The 27,631-nt window shown below is 39.7% G+C and overlaps 1 protein-coding gene across 4 annotated transcripts; it reads right to left on the bottom strand.

Annotated features, from left to right (window-relative positions):
• Window positions 1-84: 84 nt before the first annotated feature.
• Window positions 85-22,577, bottom strand: LOC139368919 (OTU deubiquitinase 5a). Of its 4 annotated transcripts, none has more exons than XM_071108413.1 (9): window positions 21,758-22,577; window positions 18,881-18,974; window positions 5,560-5,624; window positions 5,320-5,476; window positions 4,702-4,850; window positions 2,269-2,457; window positions 1,895-2,099; window positions 1,651-1,764; window positions 85-603 (listed from the first exon to the last, which is right to left on the bottom strand). In XM_071108413.1, the coding sequence occupies exons 1-9, from the start codon at window positions 22,310-22,312 to the stop codon at window positions 482-484; spliced, it is 1,650 nt and encodes a 549-aa protein (XP_070964514.1). In that variant the 5' UTR covers window positions 22,313-22,577; the 3' UTR covers window positions 85-481. The 4 variants fall into 4 exon arrangements, with proteins under 4 accessions (XP_070964514.1, XP_070964515.1, XP_070964517.1 ...); XM_071108414.1 differs by having other exon boundaries at window positions 2,269-2,454; window positions 21,758-22,572; XM_071108416.1 differs by having other exon boundaries at window positions 2,269-2,454; window positions 18,881-18,971; window positions 21,758-22,572.
• Between the last annotated feature and the right edge of the window lie 5,054 nt (window positions 22,578-27,631).

The following is a 27,631-nucleotide window of genomic DNA, read 5'->3' as shown; positions in this document are numbered from 1 at the left end:
CAATATTTAGAAGTGTATATCATTTCGAGTGGCTATGAAATTAATAAGTACAGTTATAGCAAAAAGAAATACACAAAAATGCTGTTTTTCAGAAAGATTTCCTCTTTTATTCCAAGAAAAAAAAAATGTATTTTCATCCCAAACAAGAAAAGAAAATAAAACAAACTTATATTAACCAATCATTAAGAGGATAAGTATGACCATTTTTATATATTTTTTCTTCTTGTTTTCTATGATGATATTGGTTGTGTTCAATTAAACATGCAACTAAATAAGTCCAATGATGGTGTCTATGGTATTAGAAAGGAAGGGGGTGGAGTCTGATTATGCTGGATCTTTATTGGTAAGTGTGGAGAGGCAGAGATGGATGATAGGGAGAAGGAGGAGAGAAGACTGGATGGTTACATGATGACGTTTGGATTTTTCCCCGTTCTGCCACCTTCCTTCCAGGGGACGTTGTGTGTGTGCTTGATCCCCTTTATCAACTGCTGTCTGGAGAGGGTTCTCTATGCATTGAGTTCTTCTTCATGCTGTCGAGGTACTCTTGTTGTGAAACGGCCAAGACTGAGGCCAGAATCTCATCATCCTCCCAGTCTGTTAAGCCTACACCATAGAGAAAGGGAAAAATACACATTCTAGCATTCTAATGTAAGAGGATTTTGAGGGGGAAAAAATCTGGTAGTTATTTGAAATCAAGAGGGGTATTGGAATTACTAGTTTATAAAATATTGTTAGTTGCTGTTTATATTCTGCACATTAGTGACAGTGGTTAACATAGATTTTGTTTGGGTAGAAAAAGCTTGTACACAAATACAAATGTGGCAGTATATGCACCCAATCACGACCCAGCCAATATGAGAGGGAGGAAATTTCAGGTGAAGTGCATCCGTTTTCAGCTTTGCTCCGGCACCACAACCTTGTTTCATGTTTCTACGTTTTTACAATTCTTCTTCTGATTTCCTGTTTGTTGTCCTTTCAGATACAGAGTTGCTAAGCGATAGAATATACCATCATGAGAAATTATCATTTAAAAAAATACATGTCATATGGTGACCCAAATACTTTAAAGCTACATGAATGTATAACTGATAGGTGCACACACAGTTTTTTAAATGTACATTATGTACATTTGAAATGATTTTGTCTGTAATGTATTTTTCGTTATGTGTTGGAACCCAGTAAGATTTGCTTTCGCCATTGGCGTTGGCTAATGGGGATCCGAATAAATCTAATAAAAAATAAACATTAAGATGATACACTGTAACCTATCCTATCATTAACATTTGAAAGTTATGTAAAATAAAACAAACATTTCCACTAATCTCTAGCATACATATGTTGTTATTCAAGTGTCTTCAGTCCAGCAGCAGCTACAGCACCGTGCTTTCACAACAGAGGATGTGTAATAACACTGTCTAGAACACTGTGATTGATATGCCTTATGTTAAGGATTGCAGCTAGTGTTGAAAACTATCCTAAGCGAAATATTACATCTCAAACTGAACATACTACCCATTCTATGAATAACATATAAATAACATAACATACAACAGCAGTAATTGCCCTAAAGGGGAGTAATACAGTTGTTTCAACTAAATTGAATGCATTCAATAAGTCTTTAAGTAAAGAAAGAGCAAGTGATTATCTTACCAAAGGCGGTGGGTGACATTTCTTTCATGATAGCACGGTACTCCAGGGCCGGGTACAGAGACTTCAGAGAGGAGGTGGGTCTATCAGGCCCAACACAAGCCTGGTTGCTGGGACCTAGAGTAGGGGGCAGAGAGACATTCCCATCATGAGACAAAAATGAAATCCTATGATTCCAATGTTCATTTGATTCACAACCCTCTCAGTTGATTCATGACGCTTCTGATGGTTTGTCACAGTGACGAACCTGGGGCACAAGGTGAAGGGGGCTTGGACATGTGGGCTGCCCCAGCAGGGGAGGGAGGCTTGTTGCTTGTGTCTGAGTGAGAGGGGTCAGTGTTCTCCGGTGAGGGAGCTGAGCTGCGCTGCCGGGGCGAGCGGGCACTCCACTCCTCCAGACCACTAGAAGATGCTGCGGTGGCCGAGCTGCAGGTGGCACTAGCCTTTCGGGGCTGGGAGGAGAGGGAAACATGGACCTCATTAAAACACATGCAAGCTGCTGCAACACTTCAATACTGGACACTAGATTCATATGAACCAAATGTGGTACTATTGTCTTTCTAAGAAGGATGTCACTGAATTGCTCTTTAATCTGCCATGTACTTCCAAGTTCTCTCTCACCTGGCGTGCCTGCTTCTCTTGGTCCTGGAGCCACTGCAGGTAGGACTCCCTGGCCACCTGCTCCTCAATGGCCTCGTTGGTGGCCTCCCAGTCCGTGGCTCTCTTCTTGTCCTCCAGCATCTGCTGCTCGATCCATGACTCCTCAGAGGTCTTTATAGCGTTCTTCATAAGTGACTGGTCTACATACTGCTGGGAGGGAGGGAGAGGACAGAGGTCACTAACTGGACATAAAACTGAAAAAAAATCGATAGTTACATATCGGGATATTATTTTTGATGATATATCATATCGACAATATCATTTTTGCACTAGTTGGCTGGGCCTGCATGAAAACTCAATTTTTAACATAGGGATCCAAACTCATTTTCTCATGGCTCACTCTCTTGTGAGAGTGCCTCACTCTCTTTTCTCACTCTCTCTCTCTCTTGTCCCTCTGCAGCAGACATATGGTGAGCAATATGCACATATAGAATCATGAGAATAGCATTACATATCGCATTGGCACCTAAGTATCGTGATAATATCGTATCATGAGGTCCCCGGCAATTCCCAGGCCTAGGGGACAATGTGTAACGACCAAGTAACGTGTAACGACAAAGACAAACTCTTTAGATCCTTCACACCTTATCAAGGAGATTTGACAAGTTTAGTCTGCTGGCTATCAAGAGAATGTTTCCTTATCCGTCTAGAAATGACTCCAGCTCTTTGATATCTTTGTCCATGCGCGCATTAGTAAGAGACAATCAGGACACTCAGAATTTAGCAAATGGAAAAACTGCCTTTAGCCTTTCTGGGAAAGCATGCCCGTTTCCTAATCTAAGGCTTAATGGAGATGGCTAGGTGTGTGGCCCTCTATGTGGGAGCTCCGCCCATGGAAGACAACATGTCCTTAGTGCCTGAACAATCCAACGGCACAGTCTGTTCCCCATAACGTCATGGTCCTCTGCCCTGCTCAATATGATGAATGAGACCAATGCACAAAGTCCCAACTAACAACAACTCCTTAGGCCTACCGATAACATCTGATGTGCTTCTAAAGCACTTTGAGTACCCAAGATACCTCAACAGTACCACCGTTATCTAGCTAGCACTTCATGACAACCGCAATGTGAAGCTGTTTACTGACAACCAATGACACTAAGACAATATGTTTTTCCTTTACAAATTAGAAAGTTTAAAAAAAAAAGTAGATAAGACTCTCCATCCTCATTAATGTGTTGTAATCAAAACACTGTCGCTTCTAACTGGCTCAAACATCTGCCAACATTCAACCAATAACAATACAAAACAGGAATCTTCAATAAATACAATATACATCAACAAACAGCTATTCTGTTGAGTGCTACAGTGGTTTTCCTGGCCAAGGAGCCCAGGCTAGTGTTTTCTAATTACTGTGGGGTCATTCACCATGATGCGCTGCTTGTTGATCATGGTAGTGTTATCATTAGGCATCGCAACACAAACAGCACAGTGTACTGCTAATAGGCTCCTCCAGAGAGACGGGGACATGTGGAATGTTGCCCCTCTCTGAGCTCAGCCTCCCTTCCTTTGATGTGTATGTGTTCTGAAAGTGGGACACTCCAAGCCACACGCTCCCGTCTCGCAGGGATCTTAAGCTATGATGACCCAAAGACTGTCACCTCTCTCCCACTTTTCCACTCTGACTGAGTGTGCCTTGCTGCCTGACTGTGTCTGGATGGACGTCATCCATTTCGTCAGGGGAAAGTCACAAGATCTCCGAATGATTCAGTTATGAAAGATTTCAATTGCACTATTACACAACCAACGCAGCATCCAAAAAGCCTTTATAACTTTATGCGGCTAATCAACTAAGTCAAATTTGATAACAACCACCTGTTTAAGACAGGAAAAGATAACAACACTAACAGCAATGCTAGCCAGCTGCTAATTGGTTAATGTCAATAAATCAAATAATCATGAACTCAACTTAAACTACTCGTCACTGAAATGACACTGCAATGTGAGATGCGTCTGTGACTCAGAGGCAAAGCAGGCTGCCAGCTGGAACATGTCAATGCACTGAAAAGCAACGATTAGGCAACAGTGCTTTCAAACAATCATTTAGCGTGACAGAGGGGTCAACTGAGTCACACACAGGAAGAAGACAGTCACACCGTCGTAAACCGGGCCAACATCTCTAGCATCGTAAATCAAGGTGAATCAAGGTGAATCAATTAGAATCAAGGGAACCTAATGAAATTCTCCCGAACACACATTTAACCTCTATTCTGACAGGTAACCATGCTGAGACCAAGGTATCTTATAGCTGAGCCTACATAACTCTACCAGTTGTCCTCAAATGGCATGTTTTATACATCTAAATACTGTTTTTATTTTCTAGTAATGTAACAACCACAAGGATATATTGCCCACTTCAGTGTTAAATCCCATAGACAAGATGTAGGTACCCACCCCTGGTTTTAAAGCAGGAAGCCCAAGGCCTACGCCAATTGTCGCTTTGTTGGGGTTCACCACAGAGTTGTAGTGAATGTTACGATGGTAGCTGACTCTGATTGGTTCGTCATTGTTTTGATGAATGCCATGGAACGTGTTGATTGGTTCTGGAAGAGAGGGAAAAAAAAGAGTTAACAGAACTACGTGATCAATGTAGTGCACTACTATGTCCACACTTATTCAGAAGAAATTAGATTTTAAAACACAAATGCCCAAATGGTCTAGATTTTAATCAATAATAAAATGTCAGTCCTGTTTGAAAAACAGTCCAATAACTCACAGGAGTACCTATTAGTAATCTCTTTCAAGTAGGCCTACACATCAAAGGCCATAAAACTCAAAAACTACAAACTGTGTACAGTAATAATAATATATGCTATTTAGCAGTCACTTTTATCCAAAGCAACTTAGTCATGCTTACATAAATCTTTACGTATGTGTGATCCTGGGATTCGAACCCACTACCCTGGTGTCTCAAGCGCCATTGCTCTACTGACTGAGTTACAGAGGACCTACCAGAGGGCCATTAGCTCTGATAACAATGCACCTGGCATGGCCCACTACTGAAAAACACACCTGTGCCCTCCTGGTAAACTTCCACTGGTCGATTGTACATCTCTGCCATAGCCTGCATCTCGATATGGTTCCCGTGGCAGTTGTTTTTCCTCTTCCTGTTGATGTACGTGGTGAAGTCTTCTGTCACGTAGTTCGAAAAGTAGTCTGCATTTTTCGTCTGAAATTAGAGTACACATTTTCATTATGAAAAATCCCAACAGGTGAAATCTGCCTGGTAACCAAAGAAAGAAGAAAACTTACCAAGTAGTCCATGCAGTGTTTACGGACAACTTCATGCATATCTTGGTCTCCATATACTTGATCAGCTGCAAACAAGAGGGAATTAGGTGTTACAACAAAATGCAACATACATCTTTCTGACGAAGCCTAGATCAAATGAATACGTATGAAGTAGCATATGACTGACAAAGTATAACAAAGTACGATTAATGCAGTTGTATGTCATTTACAGTACCAGTCAAACGTTTGGACACACCTACTCATTCAAGGGTTTTTCTTTCTTTATTTTTTACTATTTTCTACATTGTAGAATAATAGTGAAGGCATCAAAACTATGAAATAACACATTTGGAATCATGTAGTAACCCAAAAAAGTGTTACATCTAAATATATTTGAGATTCTTCAATGTAGCCAGGTCATCTGATGCAGCACTCCATCATTCTCCTTCTTGGTCTTGGGTCATTGTCCTATTGAAAAACAAATGATAGTCCCACTAAGCACAAGCCAGATGGGATGTCGTATTGCTGTGGTAGCCATGCTGGTTAAGTGTGCCTATAATTCTAAATCCTCACACCTCCTCCTCCATGCTTCATGGTAGGAACTACACATGCAGAGATCATCCGTTCACCTACTCTGCATCTCACAAAGACACAGCGGTTGGAATCTGCAATTTCTGAGGCTGGTAACTCTAAAGAACCTATCCTCTGTAGCAGAGGTAACTCTGGGTCTTCCTTTCCTGTAGCGGTCCTCATGAGAACCAGTTTCATCATAGCGCTTGATGGTTTTTGCATCTGCACCTGAAGAAACTTTCAAAGTTCATTATATTTTCCTAATTAACTGACCCTCCCGGCTTAAGGTAATGATGGACTGTCGTTTCTCTTTGCTTATTTGAGCTGTTCTTGCCATAATATGGACTTGGTCTTTTACCAAATAGGGCTATCTTCTGTATACCACCCCTACCCTGTCACAACACAACTGATTGGCTCAAATGCATTAAGGTAAGAAATTCTACAAATGAACTTTTAACAAGGCAAACCTGTTCATTGAAATGCATTCCAGGTGACTACCTCATGAAGCTGGATGAGAGAATGCCAAGAGTGTGCAAAGCTGTCATCAAGGCAAAGGGTGACTACTTTGAAGAATCTCAAATATAAAATATATTTGGATTTGTTTAACACTTTTTTTGGTTACTACATGAATCCATGTGTTATTTCATAGTTTTGATGTCTTCACTATTATTCTACAATGTAGAAAATAGTAAAAAATAAAGAAAAACCCTTGAATAAGTAGGTGTGTCCAAATGTTTGACTGGTACTGTAATCAATATGGATCTTTCGGACTATTCTATTAAAGCAGGTGCAAATGCTTTATCATCAGTATTGCACATTTGAATGCATACGATGGTAGATTGACTATAAAGGGGTATTTTGGCGGGCTTTCTCTGTGGTTGCATCCCCAGCTATACGTGATCTATATAGAGAGATGAGTTGAGTCACTTGTATGATCCACATATGTAAACAAAACTAAAAAGGTTTCATCTCCACAGACCCCCCTTTCCTCAACCAGCGCAAAATATGCAAATGAGCACCCGTTTCAGTCTTCATTCCGGCAAGTCACATGGTAATGTAAGCCGCAAAGATTCTGAGAAACTCTTAGTCAATTTCCTCTTTCTCAGCATCAACCTGCTTAACAGAAATACATTTAGCAAAAATGGTTATGGAAATAGAATAACAGTAAAACCTATCTTACTTCCCACCACCAAACATATTTTTTAACTAAATAAAGATATCTATAACGCAAACTAAAAAGAGTAAACAGCCTCAATGTTTTAACCTGAAGGGTGGTTATATTAGTCTTTGAAAAATGTCAGTTCCAAAATGTCTATATTGACAACGTAGTCTTGAATTTCACTACAAAAAAAAAACATAAGTGTTTTGAAGCTTGTGTATGACTAGCACAAAATATTCTAGTTCCCTTGTGACTGAATGTTCTCATGGCAAGATGTGGCACTGGCAACACTCCAAGTGGCTAGTGTTGGATGGAGGGCACATTTTCTGGCAGGTCCAGTTTGTCATTATGCCTCAGCAACACGCCTGAATGAGCTGCTCATGGTGTTCCTGACCTTCAACATGTTCCTCACTGTCACTCTGGACAGAGTCAGATTTAAACAAATAGGCCTACAATACATAAAGTACAGATGTATGGATGTTTAAATATCATTCAGCAGCCTGTGACCTACTGGTTTAAAGAAGTGGTGGAGAATTAGGCTAGAGGAGACGAGTCACATGTTTGACTGCTTTCAGTACCCAATTCCCCTGATGAGGTTGAGATGTAATGGTCTATGAACCAAGTAAACTCCAGTGAAGTATGACTTGGACAGGTGTAGGAGGGCTGTTTGAGATGGGGATTACCCCAAAACCCATTGGTGTAAATCTGACTCATCTGCCAAAAATCCCATTCTCATGAGATCTTTCCACTGCACGTTTCAGTTCTGAACAAAACAGATGCTAGGACCTCATTTCGTTATGTGGTTGATTTGTCATGTAGCCTTCAGCCATTTTCTAAAATAACAAAAATCATCAATGAGGAGTACAAAGGGTGATTCCATGCCAGCAGGAGCAGAACACATTTTTGGTATCTCAGAATATTCTGGCAATTCTCACATAGAAACTTCATTAGAAGGAAGGATGTTTGAAATGCTTTTTAAATGTGTATCACAAACCATTTTTTTAGAAATTCCATGATGAAAGTGGCCCTTTTTAGACCTGTACATGCCTCCTGTAAGACCCTCTGATCTGTGAACTGTACACGATACAGACATCTTAGTGTCATTATATTCCTTATGGCAGTGGACACCAACCTTTTCTGAGTCAAGATCACTTTCTCAGTCAAAAAGCAAGCAGAGATCTACCGCTCAGATTTTTTTTAAACATAACTTACATTTTATTTATTTATTACTATTAACCTAATAAAACAGTTATATGTGAATGAGGTTTGTGCATTAGGCCTAATACATTATCACAGCATATTGGCTATTTGCCTGGCCACACAATATTGTTCTTCTCAAACCATATTTCAAAACTCAAGCTTTGATTACAAAATAGATCAGTTGGTGTAGCACTTGCAAGGCACAGCTGAGCATAAATTTAAATAATTACCTTTTTTATTTTAATGGACTGATGGTACCTGCATCTAATGGTCATGGTGCTTTCAAGACAACTGAAAAAAACAAGGTCAAATCATGACGTCAGTGATCTTCAAGTCGGAGGTCTAGAAAGATGCCAGAGTTTCCGACATTGAATTCCCGAGTTGGATGACCGTTCAAAACCATTTTTCCCCAGTCGGATCTCGCCCCCCCCATCCCATCCCACCCCCCCCCCCCCCCCCCCCTCTGAGTTCCCAGTTGTCTTGAACACGACATTAGTCTCAGCGGAAGGGCGGGCGAGAGCGGCAGAGGGTCCGCCTCTCACGGTCCCTGCTCTCTCCTTCCTATGGTGAGACTGACCAGAGAGAGGGGAAAGCGTCTTCCACCTGATGGTGAACTCTAGTCGCACCGCATGTGCCTCATGCACAAATTCATGTTGTTCCTATGACCAAATAAAGATAAATATTTCTCGCTATTAAAATAGACAGGACAAGCTGCTAATAATAATAATAATAACGCAGGACTATTGATACTCTTGGCTACTGATTCATTGCAGCGTGAGTGGAAGTAGTGAGAAGTATGTTTTATGTTTTGTAATAGTGTTGAAAAAGAACAGTGTTGACAGTGCTGAACACATTTTTTAACATGAACTCACGCGTAAAATACAGCAGTTCTTTGCTGTATTCTTTGAGAGTCTCTCTGTGGTCATGGTTTTGAAAATTATTAAATCTTAGTTAGTTAGTATCAAACTTTGCTGTGGCCGGGGTTGTGGAAGCTCTGTTGGGACGGTGATATGAGCTATCCAATTGGCCAGGGCAGTAGGAGCACTTCATTTAGCCACAGATCTCCCAGTCCACTGGGTAAGAGTCTTTTCAGACAAATGAAATGGTTCAAAATAGGAACACTTTGCGCAGGGCTTCTGAATCAAGTGCACCTACCGCCAACAGTGCAACACAAATACAATTTCAAAAAGAGCGCAAGCCTTTTATCAACTCCTTTATCATTGGCTTTTCTACAGAAATGTTTGGTGATCAACTAGGAATGCCTTGAAGATTGACCGGTTGGACCCCTGCCTTATAGTGGGCTCCAACATACATTCTGAAATACACATTCATTTATTCAACATTACAACTATTAGTATGAATATCATAAAACAACCCTTTTTGATTTAATTTGTTTGTTTTTTTGTGGAAGAATATAGTCTTCAAACTTCAGTGACTTCTCTGGTACTTATAATGATATGCCCCATTTTGACCATAGAATGCACACAGAGTATAGCAAACATTAAGAAGACCTTCCTAATATTGAGTTGCAAAGGTAAAGTACCCTGACAGATGTAAATGCACATCATTTACTTACTTAGTCCAATTCAATTATCAACAAAATTGGTTAATAAATAGCTTAATGCATGGCTGGCTACTACTGCCTGCATTTAATCCAGACACAGATTTAGATGAAGGTCGGTGAATTCACTTGACAGAGCCAATCAGAATGAGTTTTCCCCCACAAAAGGGCTTTATGACAGAAAGAAGCACTCCTCAGTTGTAGATTGAACAACAATGACTAGCTACGGATTCATAAATTATGTTTGGAGATGAGTAAGTGAGTTAAAGAGATCGTCACGTGTCTGTCTTGGGAATGAGAGCAGAGGAAGAGCGGCATATGTTATAATCCAATCGTTGCAACAGGCTCAACCGATACCCCGCCCGTTTCTTTACAGACAGAAGAAATAGCCAACAGTCATTTAGCACACACAGTGCTTCACACTGTTTGAATGAAAGAGAGGTGTGTTGGGAGCTGAAATCGTTTTTTTGTTCTTCTTCCGATCATGGACAATAAAAAATAAAAAAAATAGACTTGTGTCATAATCATATTCGGAAAATTCATATCAGTTACGATACTTGTTTTGTCCGAGTACTCGGCACATGCCTACCATTTACGGTGCTCATACAATGGATTAGAACTTCGGAATTTGCAGAGCCCACTCCGGAAATGTGATGTACTTGTAGAGTATATTGTTCTAAACAAAACCTGTAAAAATGAACAATCTAAAAAAGGGTAGTCTGAGATATATCATTCATGTTGAATAAATTCATGTGTAAATGTGTATTTCAGAATCTAGACATACTCCATATAAGAACTATAGTGACACCAGGATGTATCATGGGTCTTACAGGAGAATGAAGAGGTCTGAAAAGGGGCCTAAAATGGCCACTTTCATCATGATAAAAACAGAAAAAATAGTAATACAAATGTAAAATTAAAAAAACATCCTTCCTCCCAATGAAGTTTCTATGTGAGAATTGCCAGAACAATCTGAGATATTGTACCAAGAATATCCCCCCAAAGCAACCTATCAGTGTTCTATGGGTAGGGTTGGTGAATATGATGAAGTGGGGTTTGATGCCTGTCAGAAAACATGACCAGGCAACTGGTCAATGAGGAGGAGACTGACGAGAAAAACGGAAGAGGAAGAAATTCTATGTGCAAGATTACTGAGAAAAGAGCTGAATAGATAGGCTACATTTCACAAGAGACCAACACCACACAGAGAACCAGAAACCACATGCATGCTAGCTACAACCAAGCGATAATGCAATGCTGGTAAGTAACCAATGAGTGCATTTCTAAGAAAGGGGCAGGGCTCTATGCAGATCTAGAGACAGGCAGATTAGTTCGGTTCCTACCCTGCTGGTCTGTCAACGGTTGATAAAGTTTATCTAAATGATGCATAAATTACTCTTAAGTCACCCGTCAATGGAGAACAAGCACGTGAATAAAGAAATCTGCTCTTCACTGGAATCATATCGGCAAGGCCTGACGTTGCTCCCATTGTGTCTTCATGCAGCGAGTTGTGGAAAGATAGAAAAAACCCAGTGTGCAGTGTTTTGCCAACTCAAAACAGTATTGGAGTAGGCTGTAATAAGACATGCTACTAAAAGATCCTTAGAGACTGCTTCACTCACGCTACTCTGGCCAGGAAACAAAGTAATAAGGGCTGAGGGCAGAATCAACTCAAGAAGATGAGTTGAGAGCAGATATTGAATACTATGAATGGCCCTGTATTCATACCATTTCAGACACCACAGTTGAGTGGACATACAAAAAAACTAGAAGAAGAACGTTTTAGGGTAAGGTAGCCCAGCCAGTCAGATGCAGGTGAATCATGGCTACCATTGTTGATGTTTTGCTACTGAATACTGACCCACTGAATGATCCTGGAAGAGATGAGCACCACTGTCATAGTCAAAGGCAGAGCAGTGTAACCTATTTGACAATGATACTGCCAGGTTCCAGTGACCTGTTGTATTTGACCGGACATCTCCAACTTGAACTTTGCTCTTTAAACATAAACAGATCAATAGCCCCCTACCTATGTCAACTGCATTCAACATCTAATCACAGATAAGGCCTAGCTGCTACCGTCTGATCTTTTGAGCTAAAATTACACTGCGGCCTCAATGCTCGCTTCAGTGTAATTCTTACCCAAATTAGACTTCTTCAATCAGGCTGCTAGGCCTAAAACTGGATGAAAGATTGCTTAAAGCCTCAATTGTATGGGCTTATTCTGTCATTACACCCCTTTATCTCTAACTGTCTTCACCTTCATCTAACAGTTCAGAAGCATTTCAATATGGAAAAGTTCAAACTTACTAGCTCTGAATTACTAAGCCCAGTGTGTGTGTGTGTGTGGGGGGGGGGGGGGGGGGGGGGCGTCCCACGTGTTGTGTGGGTGTGTGTTGTCTGTACTATTGCAACTCATAAGAGCAATGTGCAATTGGGCAAAAGGGCAAAGTGAGCAATGTGTGAACTTCAAAAAGTCCAAATGAACAATTATTACTTAAGATTAGCATCACTTCTGAATCATAGTATGGCTTAAGATCATGAAGTGTATTCTGATCAGACTGACTCTGGGTAACATTTCAAAATGATAGTGGGGAGTGATCTCCAATCTTTCTCAATTTTTCAGACAGTCGTCTATGCTGGTTGGGATTATTGCAAAACTCCGCTTTTTCAGACCAGACAGACGAAAATGTGTAGACGCACTGTAACTGTAATTAAGCCAAAGGGCACCATATCTAAGTTCACCAGTACAGTGTGCCTTCACATACAAAATTAAGATAAGTGTTTATTTTTCTCTCGCTTAAAAAAAAAAAAAAAAAAAGATCTTGCCAGTTGAAGTTTCATTTACACAGGTACAACTAGCTTCGCTCATGACCTCACTGTGAAAGGTCAAAGGCCACCAAACGTGCTGCCGGTTACATGGGTAGTGTTTAGTGATCCTTATGAAATGTGTAGTCCTGAGGCCTGGAAGAAGCACAGGGTCAACACAATGATCGACGTCTTTGGAATGCACCACAGAAAATCTTAACTCCAGTTTAGCTTCAAACTTTGCTCTACGTTTTTTGAATAGACAAATAAAATTAGATCCTTAGTGGAGCAGCTTCAATGTTATCAAAGCTCAGCCAGTAGCCTTCATGCCAGTAATTTTATTACTATGAAAATGTGCGAGCATAATATCCAGATGCTCTTGTCAGCCTTCAGGCTGTGTGTTCAGTGGCTTGGGGAGTCACAGGTACAAATCCTGAGCCTCCTGGGACACTCACTCACTTAGCAAAGAAAATATATTAACTGGCTTCTACCTCAGATTGTAGGCCAAGTTGTTAATACATTTTGTAAAACAGAGAGACCAGTCATAAACTTAATTTAGGCTATGTGGATTTGGAACTTTCTTTAAGAAGTTTAGACTATTTTAAAGCCCCTCTGGGCTTATTAAACACCATGACAATGCACACGACTCTTTTCCTTAGTGGAGACCCCGTTACCGTGTCAACATTGTCGGTAAGGAATTTCAACCGCACCTTAACGCACAATGAAATCAAAGGACTGGGGAGAGGACTGCACAGAAGTCAATAACTAAGGCCTAAATGATAGCAGCAATATACAGGCCCTGCAGGGTCCTAATGGAGGGGAACCCATCAATGTTGTCATGGGAAAAAGTAGGAAATGAGAAGAGGCTATGGGTCTATCAATCAAGCCTGGTTCTCTGGATGACATCATTGTTGTTGTGCAGCAAGTATCCATGTTTGGATTCATGGACAGACAATGCTAAACAAAAATACATTCACAGTGTAAAACACAAACAAAGGACATGTTAACTCACACCTGTCTTTTCTCTGGATGCCAGACAGAAATAATCTCAATAATTTTGTTTACTACCACAGACAGAGAAACATTGAACACAACTCGTTGGACACACACAACCCAGAGTCACATGCAGCTGGAATGTGTTTTGCATAATTTGAGGCTTTCTCCGACAGGTTCATACACACACACCTGAGAAATGAGATGACCTACAGTCTCCACACACACAGGTTTAACTTGTTTCAGCCCTAGCATGTTAATGTGTAATTCACATTCCTACTTACAGACCGTATAGGATTGTGACTAGTGATAGTATCACTCATACCTGAGAATGCCACAAGGTTGGCGAGAATACTGCTGGAATGTTAATTGGTATGAAACCATGGCAATAGAATTAGTAGGACATTCTGATCAAAGCAATGCTCCATGGTATGTGAATTGTCAGACATATTTGATTGATGTTTGATTCTCTTGTGCGATTGGCAACGAACAAAAACATACTAACTTTTGTATGCATCTTAGGCACACACACACAAAAAAAGTGTTTTAATAATAGTTAGTGGAATTGGGCTGTATAGAGAAGAGATAGTCCTGGGAATGATAAGTGCTAGGCAGGGACTGTTAGTTCTGGCTCATTGGCAGTGTGCGTTCCAGTCTGTTAATCAAGAAAGGGTAGGGATCAAAAGCACAAAGGGTCTAGACTAGAGCTCCTTTTGCACAAGTGTCCCACTACCAACCAATTATCACAAAACAGGCTCGATATTGATGAGAGAAAGACAGTGACAATTCATTTCTCCAATAAGTCCTCTCAATATTAGGGTCATTGCACCAATTTAGTGCATTTTGAGAAGTGTTTACATGTTTAATTTTTTTTTTTAACATTCTGTCATAAAGAGCTGTTGAACTTAATAAAAAACACGTTCTAATTTCAGCAGGTTAAAAGGGAAAAGGAATTACTACAGTAATTGCCTATTAAGTGCCAAATAAAACTACCAGGGTTGACGATCTCACCTTAAAATCAGTCATGAATCCCCTTGTGACAGGAGGAATGGAAGCTTGTTGCGTGCAACAAGGAGTTGCAATTGAATGCAAGCTTCACCCACAAAAATGTATTAACATTTGGAACCTGTCCGTCTATGGTAACAGGGTTGACATGTTCTGCTCCACCACTCAGTTTTCCACCAGAAAACACTAAACAAATACATGACCGGCTAAACTGCTTTTACACTATGATTTGACTATTACATGTTCAATGTTGCTTTTGACTTTTTTTTTTTTTAAAGGCATAGTTTCACCATATTAAAACAAGAGTTCAGTTCACAGAACAGGGTTGACTTTATAATGAGGGATAAATTAATCACTAATCACATTAAATAAATAATGATCTTCAGAAATGCAACAAAATAACTAGGACTTTACAATGATGGTGAAAACTGTGTGGATTAAGTGGGTTAAAGTCTTCCTAGAAGTCACAGAGGGTGCACTTTAAAAAGTCTTTATTAATATTACAAATCTGATTGATTGAATTCTCCATGTTATCTAAAGTAAAAGAGAACTTTGTTTTAATATAAAAGGCTTTTAAAATTCAACATTGGTGCACAATTTCTACTTAAAATATCACTATTTTCGTGGAATGCCCCATTGATCCTTTTAATCTCACGGATATCAATTAAATGTATCAACCAAAACAATACCAATGAAGTTCTATTATTCTGGCGCCTGTGTCAGGAAAATATTAACAGATAACCTAGATGGTTGACCAGGTGATTAGCTGCCTGGGTTAGAGTGGCCCACTCCCACATGTCCACACAAAGTTTACACACAGCTCTAATGTCAAGTCGATTTCCGGTATGCATTATTCTCTGCCAACAGAGCAAGGAAAGGGAACAAAGTGACTGAAATCTAAAATGAATGAAAGGAGGATTGAGGGTATTTAGGATACTCTTAACAAATATATGTAAATATATTGCCTAATATATACCGAACAAAAATATAAACGCAACATGTAAAGCGTTGGTCCCATGTTCCATGAGCTGAAATAAAAGATCCACAATCTTTTACACACGCACAAAAAGCTTATTTCTCTCAAGTTTTGTGCACAAATTTGTTTAAATCCCGGTAAGTGAGCATTTCTCCTTTGCCAAGATAATCCATCCACCTGACAGGTGTGACATATCAAGAAGCTGATTAAACAGCATGATCATTACACAGGTGCACCTTGTGCTGGGGACAATAAAATGCCACTAATTTGATTTGTTAAAATGTGCAGTATTGCCATTGAATTTTATCAATGGCAATTTGATACCGTGACGAGATCTTGAGGTCCATTGTCGTGCCATTTATCTCCCGCCGTCACGTCTGATAATGCACAGCCCCATGGCGCAAGGATCTGTACACAATTCCTAGAAGCTGAAAATGTCCCAGTTCTTCCATGGCCTGTATACCCACTCAGCATGTGTGGGATGCTCTGGATTGAGGTGTACGACAGCGTGTTCCAGTTCCTGCCAATATCCAGCAAATTCGCACCACCATTGAAGAGGAGTGGGACAACATTAAACAGGCCACAATCAACAGCCTGACCAACTCTATGGAAAGTACATGTGTCGTGCTGCATGAGGCAAATGGTGGTCACACCAGATACTGAATGGTTTTCTGATCCACGCCCCAACATTTTTTTTTTTAAAGGTATCTGTGACCTACAGATGCATATCTGTATTCCCAGTCATGTGAAATCCATAGATTAGGCCCTAATGAATTTATTTAAAATTGACTGATTTCCTTATGTGAACTATAACTCAGTAAAATCTTTGAAATTGTTGCATTTATATATTTTTTTTCACTGTAGCTTAGCTTAGTTAAGCCATAATACATCACAGTTCAGAAGTCAGTAATGAATGATGCTAGGTCTTTAAACATCTAGGTAAATTATACTCAGTGGACAGGGGGAGATATACCGGTTTACAAAAAGTGTGTTGTGGGTTAGATAGGCCAATGCTTTCTCTCAGGAACACTAAATGTGATCTGGCCACATCTGAAACCAAAGCAGAAACTACAGCATTGAGAAATCCCCACCACAACACATCAGGTGTGGACAGGGGTGAATTACCATCAAATACAACTCACATTCACACCACTGATGTAGAAAAACCCACCAGCATGTCGTCTGTGTATTATTGTTACACGTTGATGGCGAAATTCATTTCTATGAAATGAAACTAGTTTAAGGCAAAACTTTACACTGAAGCGAATGGAGACCTTCATGACTTCACCTGAGAACCCTAGTTTTAAGTGAGGTGACTAAAAGAGCTGTATTATGTTTAAGAAGAGAGTGCTTTAGGTATTGTGGTTGCGTATTGCTGGGAGAGGAAGAATGCAACATTACAATAACCCTCATTCAGTTGAGTGATATGTAAACAGTTGTAAAGCACACACAGTTGATGCATAAGAATACAGGTTGTTTTACTGTTTAAATCTTCTCTTTAGCTAGGCCTGTATCCAGATCAAAGAAAAATATTAACCAGAAAAACAAAGGCAAACACCTGTAGGCTTTAAACTAAAATAACAAACCTCCATCAGATTCCCAAATAATTTAGTGTAATGTTTTCCCATGGAGTAAGAAGAAACTAGGCCAGTCTTTTTGAGCACCTGGCTGAAGGGAAAGTGCTAGCCTCATTTCAGGACTGCTCTTATATAACCCCATTCTTGTTCAACTATCCCAATTGTTTGGGAATGGATTGATTTCATACAAGAAGTACTGGGAGTGTGAAGAGAAATGTAACTGGTGTGAATTCATAGATGTAGGTCAATATGAATGTGGTATCCATCCATGCCTAAGGGTAATAACAAAGCTATGAGACCCAGATAAGAGGAGCCATTCTCAGTCCGTTCTGACACCTGCAGGTGGCCAGGTCATGGGTATGCTCAATCGACAGAACACATTCAGGGAAACAATGCATTTTTTCACAACAATTCATGAAGAAATGCGACAAAATAATGACAAAAATGAAAACCTTACAAGTAGGCCTAAACAACGTTTTTTGGGTCAAGAAATAGTATACATAAGTAATTCATTTTTAAAAAACACATGAACTAGAAGCATTAAAATTGCCCCTGTGCTTTTTGACAGGGTTCATACAGTCACGGCGTCATTGAATCCACTATGATAAAGTAGCGCCATCTAGTGTCATGAACGGAAATTGGTTGGCATTGCTCTTTACCAAATTATACCTTGATTTAGTTCAATGTCTGGTAGACAAAATGCAGGCTAACCATACCAATGTCAAAAACGTGTACATAACATTCAAGCTCCTCCATGGAGTCCATTACTGACATTCTTTCAAAATTCTTTCCACATTTCATTGGAGCATTTCACATCACTGCATTCTTTACCAGAAAGTAGGTTGGTAATCTTTGACATCGTGTAGGTAGATTCCTTAATTTCTTTATTTATAAAGCCCTTTTACAAAAACTACCACTGTACCTTAAATCATTAATAATCTTAAAGCATATGAATTACCACATCCAGTCTCAGGGATGGCTAACTCTGTAAATTCTTTCGGTCTCCATTGAGTTAGGTAAATCAGCTTTTAGGGGTTTTTTGCACTGTATTTGAGGAACAATGTCAAAATTTCTCTTAAATTTGCTTCTACATCTGCATTACTTGCTGTTTGGAGTTTTAGGCTGGGTTTCTGTATAGCACTTGGTGACATCTGGTAACGTAAAAGGGCTTTATAAATACATTTGATTTGACGTTTCGGTGCCTCTAGAGCAATTTAGACTGGTGATTGAGGACCTTATTACTGATGAATGTTTTTGTTTATTTATGACCGTGTTTAGTTTCCGTTTGCATTTCGTATTTGATGCAGTTGAGTCATTTTTGTAATTCAGGGCTCTTCTGTAAAAGAGACCTTGGTCTCAGTAGGACTCCCTGGTCAAATAAAGGTTTAACAAATGATCAGCACATCTTTGCTGCAGGTTTTATGTTGGATTGATCGAGTTCAAAGACAAGGCCTGGGTCCATTGGAGGGCAAATGAGAAGGCTGTCCACTTACCGACAGCTCTGAAGAGACATGCTCCGTCCTCTTTCATTTTTTTAATGACGAAGCCTTTCTTTTCCCCAAGCGCTTTCTCAAACCAGTGCTCCTGCTGAGAGAAATAGAACATCTGTAATTCAATGCAGTGGGTTATACAGGCAGGTCTATCCGACTACCATAGGAGGCAACCTTACATTAACGTCTCAAGTGAGCTTGTTGAAGTATTTTCGGAATAACATTTCAAGAGTGCAGATTAGGCTAAAATAGAGTTTTAGCTACACATTTGTTTACAAAGTCTCCAATGACATTAAAGCAGACCTGTGTGCCAGCAAGGTGTGAGGTTGACGCCCTCTAGATGGGTAACAGCCCAAAATTTCTCAAATCATTGAATCATTTCGTCCAACTAGGGTTGAGCGATATCCAGTGGTGTAAAGCACTTAAGTAAAAATACTCTAAAGTACTACTTAAGTCGTTTTTGGGGGGTACCTGTACGTTACTATTTATATTTTTGGCAACTTTTATTTGACCAAATTCCTAAACAAAATAATGTACTTTTTACTCCATACATTTTCCCTGACACCCAAAAGTTCTATTTACATTTTGACAGGAAAATTATCAAATTCACACACTTATCAAGAGAACATCCCTGGTCATCCCTACTGCCTCTGATCTGGCGGACTCACTAAACACAAATGCTTGTTTGTTTGTAAATTATGTCTGAGTGTTGGAGTGCGCCCCTGGCTATCCGTCAATAAAAAAGTACCTAGAAAATTGTACCTTCTGGTTTGCTTAATATAAGGAATTTGAAAGTATTTATACTTTTACTTTCAACACTTCAGTACATTTTTAGCAATTCTATTTACTTTTGATACTTAAGTATAGTTAAAACTAAATACTTTTTGACTTTTACTCAAGTAGTGGTTTACTGGGTGACTTTCACTTTAATCATTTTCTATTAAGGTATCTTTACTTTTACTAAAGTATGACAATTGAATAATTTCTCGACCACTGGCAATATCCAGATTTTCACACGTCATACCGGGGTATACGATATTACCGAAAGTGCACACAACAAGAGCTATTTTTACAAAACCTGCACAAAACAATTTAGGTAATAGGGATCTTGATCCAGGAGGGGATTGAATGTCTCTGCTGTAACCATGAAGCTTGATCACAACATCTAGACACTTCGCTAGCAAGTTAGCAAACCAAATGTGTCGCTGGAACCCTGAGCTAGATATCATTTATTTGACATCTTAGATTTCTTATACTTAAACAGTGGCGTAGCACGCATCCCCACTGACCCCGTGAGGCGGGGATGCCCCCGACCTCCCCCAAAAAACGGTATTGAAAATCCTATGGTCGGTAATTTAAAATCCCCCGGTATATGGTCGAAATGGTATATCTGCCAAGCCTACGTCCAACTGAATTAAAGAAAATCCTTGTTTACCACACACCATTACATTAACATGGTTTGTTTCCAACTTATGTAGGCTAATTCATTAATGACAAGTTGTAGTATTAAGTTTGTCCTTTTCTTATCGAGAGGTAAAATACAAATATCCTCAAATGTCTTCAAAGCCAACCGTATGAGTAGGCCTATTAAACACAGCCTTGGCTTAGTCTATTCACCTTATTCAAATCGATGTGTAACCTATTGCAATTATTTCATCCTTTTTAAAAGCAGAGGCCTAGGCTACATGGTTTTTAAAAGACATTGTTTATAAACAATTGTGTAAAACAAACTTAGCCTATATTTTGGGTTATGATGGAGTAAGACAGCTGTACTAAGTTCATGAGTATGTTCATGGCATTTTGATTCTTGAAGAAACAAATAGGACTAGGTATATCAATAATGGACATGACCACTGAAAAGGAGAAGTAGGCTTACTATTGCTGATTGAACAATTAAATAGGCCTACTTTCTGCGACGCTAGAACAACTGAAAATTCCTGGTTTATTAAATAGCATACCTCATTTGTCACTGATCTGTCATTCTGCCCCTGAACAGGCAGTTAACCCACTGTTCCTAGGCCGTCATTGAAAATAAGAATTTGTTCTTAACTGACTTGTCTGGTTAAATAAAGGTAAAATGTAAAAAAAAATAAACAGCCGAGATATGTTCATAATGAGGAAAATTCAGTCAGAATAAGAAGCTATGATGAATTTCAGGAATACACTTATTTGAGATCTTTGAGCAACTCTACAATCTGTAAATTTCATTTTAGCTTAGCCCTCTTTTTTAATGGATGAATATTACTTGTTTGCCTACACTAGCTTTTAATGCTACCACATCATATCATATTTAGCCAGAGATATTGCTATCCTGTAGCCTAACGCCATTTATTGACTAGCAGTAGAGCAAACAAACTGCTATTTGCATGTGAAAAAAGAATGGGATGCATTTGCTCCATTGTTTGTGACGCTGATAGTATTCACATCCTGCAGAGACTGTCTTTAATGATAAGGCTTAATGAAAAGGTGCTGCATTATGACACCTGGTATGTAATAAAAACAAATGACTGGCATACAAAAAAAAAAAACTAGCTAGCTCATTATTTCTCCAAACTTTGAATACTTTCACATTCCATTTTAGATGACGCCTGAATTGATGTGGTTGACAGAACAGACCTGGATGGAAAAAGCAAATAACTAGTGACATTCAAAACATATACATTTTACCTGCTACTCCCAAACTGGCCATTTCTAGAACGCCCATTTAAAACCAATGTGCTACTGGTATTGCTTCATTTTGCAAAAAAAAGTATTGTGTGAAATAAACAGTAAGACATTTTAATATAAATGTTCATTTAAATGGCTAGTTGCGGGACGAAGGTAGTGGTCACCCTGGAGGCCATGAGCTGAACTAATGAAATACATTTTACACAGCATTACCTGCTCCACTGTCGCTGGGTCCTCAGACTGCAGTCTCGATGCGTTCTCGTATTCATCTTCACTGTTGTAACCCGCACCTTCCTCCGAATCAGCACTGGGACCTCCACCGCCACCTCCAGCTACGCCGGGTGTTCCACCACCGGCCACCCCAGAGCAGGTTGCTTGTCGTCGCCTTTTACTCAGACCAGGCCCCGAACAACAACTTCCAATTCCCCCACCACAACCAACGCTGCCTGACAGTTCTCCGCGTGTCCCAGCAACGCATGGTATTCCTCCAGTCCCATTACCATCCCCAGGTCCAACAGGAGACCCTGAAACCACGGGAGGGGGAGAGGCCTGCTGCGGCCGAGAGCTAGCTTCGTTCCGTCTATCCTCCCTTGTCGAAGGTGGAGCGGCTTGATAGGACCATGGTGGCGGCGAGGCCCTCGGTCTTGCACCTGTACGACCTCCGTGTGGATGTTGATGTGGGTCAGAGCCACTCCTTCTGTCAGTCTCGTCCGGGTGGTCCGAAACACCGACACTCGAGTTCGGCTTCTTCTTCGGAAGAATCGTCATGGTTGTCTGTTAGGGAGGGGGTCAACGGGGTGACGATTCCTTCTTTCCAGAATGTAGCTAGTAGGCCTACTTTGCCGTTAAGGCCGTCAGTTTTTGTGCAATATTCGACCTTAAACACTTAGGTTACAAAATATATCGATATCATCTGTTATTGGCTTTGTTTTCTGGGGATAGCTAGCTAGTTGAACAATAACAAACCGTCTCCCTCTTCCCGTCCTCCAAGCTCTCCATTCCCCACAAAACATCAACACAGATCTGACGACACAGGAACGTCACTTCCCTTGCAAGAGCTTTTTTCAGGGTCTGTGCTACATAGGATCCTTGGAACGTCCATAACCCCCATTCAAGTTGACGTTTAAAAATGGTTAAGGGTTGGACGTTTTCCTTCGTCAATGGTCTTTCTGGGTCGTCACCAGTTACCCCAGCCCCAAAGTCCAAAACCCTGCCCATTTCTACCATTTATTTTCTTAAAATTGGATTTTAAACCTGACCTTGACCTTCACTTTAACCAAACAGCTAACCTTATACTTAACCCCAACCTTAAGTTAAGACTGAAAAGCTCATTTTAGTCTTTATGAATGTTTACCATATAGCCACTTTGGGTGTGGTAACTAATGGAAACACTCTTTGTGGCATTTTAATGATAATGTAGAACAAATGCAAATAATGTATACATTATAATGGAAAATATAAATATTACCAGATGTTTTTTTCTTTATTAATCCACATGTCATTGATTAAGTGTTTGTTTTTTCTTGAAAGAGACCACAGTAAATGTTTGCTGAACATATAATTACATTTTAGTAATTAAGCAGACACTCTTATCCAGAGCAACTAGGGTTATGGACATTGCTCAAGGGCACATTGACAGGTTGTTCGCCTAGTTGTCTTGGGGATTCAAACCGGCAACCTTTTGGTTTCTGGCCCAACACTCTTAACCGCTAGGCTACCTGCCGTTCTATAATAATCATGTGTTACTATTTTTGGACTCAGATTATGAATAGAATAATTAGATAAAATGTGTGTTTGATTTTAGTATCTGTATGTACATATTCCTAATGCAAATTCCAGCAATTTAGCCTAATTAAATGTACCCTCAAAAAAAGAGGCATTTTGGAAAATCCATATGATAACAATTGGCATGTGTCATGATTAGTTGTTATTTTTTTTCCGTTCATAAAGCCTTCTTTACTTGATTTGTGTGATTGGGCATAGGGGCCCCATGTGATGGCAATTGCTTCAGCATTCACCTTTGAAATAGTAGGTCTAATAAAACAAATTAAATACTCACTTTTCGCCAAGATGTTTAGATATGCTCCAAGCCCCACTGCACAAAACTTACTGTATGTAGTATTGTTGATGTTGTGAATGTGCATAGCCTATATTTACTCTGTTGGGCCTACAATACATGGTTGAGGTGGGTCATCACATCTCTGATCAACTGAAGTTGTTCCTGGAAAAATAAAGTATACTAAACAACAATATAAATGCAACATGCAACAATTTCAAAGATTTTACTGAGTTACAGTTCATATAAGGAAATCAGTCAAATTAAATAAATAAATTAGGTCCTTATCTATGGATTTCACATGACTGGGTAGGGGTGCAGCAATGTTTGGGCCTTGCAGTGGAGGTTCCTTAGAGGAGGAAGGGGAGGACCATCCTCCTCAGTGAATTTTAAAAAATGAAAAAATGAAACATTAAAAAAGTTACGTGTTTTTGATAACTATACTAAATATGTCACCAAATAATTTATTAAAACACACTGTTTTGCAATGAAGGTCTACTGTAGCCTTGACAGCACTCTGTAGGGTAGAACCATGGTGTCGCTGGTTGGACAGCTAGCTTCCGTCCTCTTCTGGGTACATTGACTTCAATACAACATTTAGGAGGCTCATGGTTCTCACCCCCTTCCATAGACTTACACAGTAATTATGACATCTTCCGGAGGACGTCCTCTATCAGAACTCTTGCAACATGAACTGACATGTTGTCCACCAATCAAAGGATCAGAGAATGAATCTAGTACTGAAAGCATAAGCTACAGCTAGCTAGCACTGCAGTGTGTAAAATGTGGCGAATAGTTGACTCAAAGAGAGAGAAAGACAATAGTTTAACAATTTTGAACAAATTCATTTTTCCAAAATGAAGGAGAAGCAAGAGAGAAATAGGGAGAGAGATATATATAGTTTTCACTTTCATTTTCACTTACATAGCTATCAAATGCAGTGAGTTAGTTCAGCCTACTGAAACACCCTGCTCAAACAGAAGGATGATATGTTAGTTAGCTGCCTATGGCTTTCCAACACAACACTGGAACTTTTCCAAGTCAAGGTAAGCTTTTGGTGTTGCTAATTTATTGCCACCGGGAGCCAGTGTAACTGCGTACTGTAGCGTTATTGTATGATTGTAGCGGGTTTACTAACGCGTTAGTTCTATTAGCTATTGTCACGTTCTGACCTTTATTTCCTTTGTTTTGTATTTATTTAGTATGGTCAGAGCGTGAGTTGGGTGGGCAGTCTATGTTTGTTTTTCTATGTTTTGGGGCATTTCTATGTTTCGGCCTAGTATGGTTCTCAATCAGAGGCAGGTGTCATTAGTTGTCTCTGATTGAGAATCATACTTAAGTAGCCTGGGTTGCACTGTTTGTTTGTGGGTGATTGTCTATGTTAGTGGCTTGTGTCAGCACAGGTCTAATTTGTAGCTTCACGGTCGTATTTGGTTTATTGTTTTTGTTACTCTTTTGTATAGTGTTCAGTGTTCTCTTTATTAAAATTCACTATGAACACATACCACGCCGCATTTTGGTCCTCCGATCCATCTCGCCTCTCCTCTTCAGATGAAGAGGAGGACGACTGTGACAGCTATGCTGACTATGATGTTAATTTAGCTAACATGGTGACAACGATGTAGGCTGTGTGTAGCGGTTTGACTTGGAAAGGTTTTTTCGCCTGGTCACATACAGATGATGTGTTGTGCATTGAAGTCCACAAGTGAAAGGAAGATGAGAGAGGATGCAAGAAGGAATACAACGTGGCTGCTATGAAAGTGAACTGTATTTACGTGTGATCAGGGGTCTATTAATTCTGCCGATTCTGTTGAAAAACGTTTCTTAAACGGAAGCAAACAGAACAAAACAGGGATAAACATACCTGAATTTGTCCAACAGAAACTCTCTTTTGCAACTGTTGGACTAATGATTACACCATTTTCAGATAGATGCAGGCAAGAGTGTGCAAGGCTGTATTGAATGTCATTGTCTGTCCATGTATCACATTTGTCACTCGACCTGTGTGCACCTACGTTGTAAATTTTAATTCATAGGCTAGGTTGTAACAATCTCATGATGGGTATAGGGCAAATTTGAGTATCATTTAGTAGCCTAAACGCATTGCTGTTACATTGAACTGGGTGAATGTAAAATTAATGAGAGTCATCCAATATACTGTAATAGAAATAAGGCCAACGCCACTGCTTGGAGGGCATACGCCCACCCACTGGGGAGCCAGGCCCAGCCAATCAGAATGAGTTTTTCCCCACAAAAGGGCTTTATTACAGACAGCCCCCCATGTGATTTATCTTCCAATTCATGGGCTATTCATTGTGGGAAGAGCATTTAGAATGTTGATAAACTAGCTGTAATTCTTGGAATGATCAAATGGCGATGCTGCTGCCATAGAATTAGGAACTAGAATACTAATTAAACTAGTAATTAAACTAGTAGTTTAATTAGGGCTGCTATCCTGCCTTACCTTCACAATTTCCCAATCCTTTCATTCCTCAAAAAGAGGAAATATAGTCATAATGTGTTTATTTAGGTAGAGTTACTTAAGCAATAACGCACGACTAGGTGTGGTATATGGCCAATATACCATGGCTCAGGGCTGTTCTTACATACGACGCAACTCGGAGTGGCTGGATAGAGCCCTTAGCCATGGTATATTGGCCATATACTACAAACCTCTGAGGTGCCTTATTGCTAGTATACACTGGTTATCAATGCAATTAGAGCAGTAAAAATAAATGTTTTGTCATACCCGTGGTATACGGTCTGATATACCACGGCTGTCAAACAATCAGCATTCAGGGCTCAAACCAGCCAGTTTATTATAGCAATTATAAACTGAATAGCAATTATAAACTGGGTGGTTCGAGCACTGAATGCTGATTGGCTGACAGCCATTGTATATCAGACCGTATACCACAGGTATGACAAAACATTTATTTGTACTGCTCTAATTCCATTGATAACCATTTTATAATAGTAATAAGGCACCTCTGGGATTTGTGGTATATGGCCAATATACCACGACTAAGGGCTGTGTCTAGTCACTATGCGATGCGCCGTGCAAAAGAACAGCTCTTAGCTGTGGTATATTGGCCATATACCATATACATATTTATTTTTACTGTTCTAATTACGTTGGTAACCCGTATTTAATAGCAATAAGGCACCTCAGGGGTTTGTGGTATATGGCCAATAAACCACGGCTAAGGGGTGTATCCAGGCACTCCACATTGCGTTGTGCATAAGAACAGCCCTTAGTCGTGGTATATTGGCCATATACCACACCTCCTCATGCTTTATTGCTTAATTATTATTATTTTTTTATTTATTTAACCTTTATTTAACTAGGCAAGTCAGTTTAAGAACAAATTCTTATTTACAGTGACGGCTTACTCTGGCCAAACTCAGATGATACTGGGCCAATTGTGCACCTCGCTATGGGATTCCCAATCACAGCCGGATGTGATACACCCTAAACTGGGTGGTTCGAACCCTGAATGCTGATTGTCTGACAGCCGTGGTATATCAGACCATATACCAGGGTATGACAAAACATTTATTTTTACTGCTCTAATTCCACTGGTAACCATTTTACAATAGTAATAAGGCACCTCTGGGGTTTGTGGTATATGGCCAATATACCACGACTAAGGGCTGTGTCTAGTCACTATGCGATGCAAAAGAACAGCTCTTAGCTGTATACACATCCTTCTTGTGTTGCAGCCTTACATATATTGTCACTTTAATAATGTTTACATACTTCTTTACTCATCTCATATGTATATACCGTATTCTATTCTAATGTATTTTAGTCAATGCCACTCTGACATTGCTCGTCCTAATATGTATATATTTCTTAATTCCATATGTTTACTTTTAGATTTTTTATTTTATTTTATTTATTTCACCTTTATTTAACCAGGTAGGCTAGTTAAGAACAAGTTCTAATTTGCAACTGCGACCTGGCCAAGATAAAGCAAAGCAGTTTGACACATACAACAACACAGAGTTACACATGGAATACACAAACA

Source organism: Oncorhynchus clarkii, chromosome 16, assembly GCF_045791955.1.
Source record: "Oncorhynchus clarkii lewisi isolate Uvic-CL-2024 chromosome 16, UVic_Ocla_1.0, whole genome shotgun sequence".
In the NCBI taxonomy this organism is placed as follows: domain Eukaryota; kingdom Metazoa; phylum Chordata; class Actinopteri; order Salmoniformes; family Salmonidae; genus Oncorhynchus; species Oncorhynchus clarkii.
Note: the sequence above shows the minus strand (reverse complement) of the source record. Positions and strands in the feature narration are given on the sequence as shown.

Coding starts and splice junctions, on each gene's coding strand:
- LOC139368919 (XM_071108413.1), bottom strand. CDS start 22,312: ATGACGATTCTTCCGAAGAAGAAGCCGAACTCGAGTGTCGGTGTTTCG. Junction 5,625..18,880: donor ATGTCTCTTCAGAGCTGTCG/GTAAGTGGACAG, acceptor TCTTGTTTGCAG/CTGATCAAGTATATGGAGAC. Junction 4,851..5,319: donor AGTTTACCAGGAGGGCACAG/GTGTGTTTTTCA, acceptor CCTCTCTTCCAG/AACCAATCAACACGTTCCAT.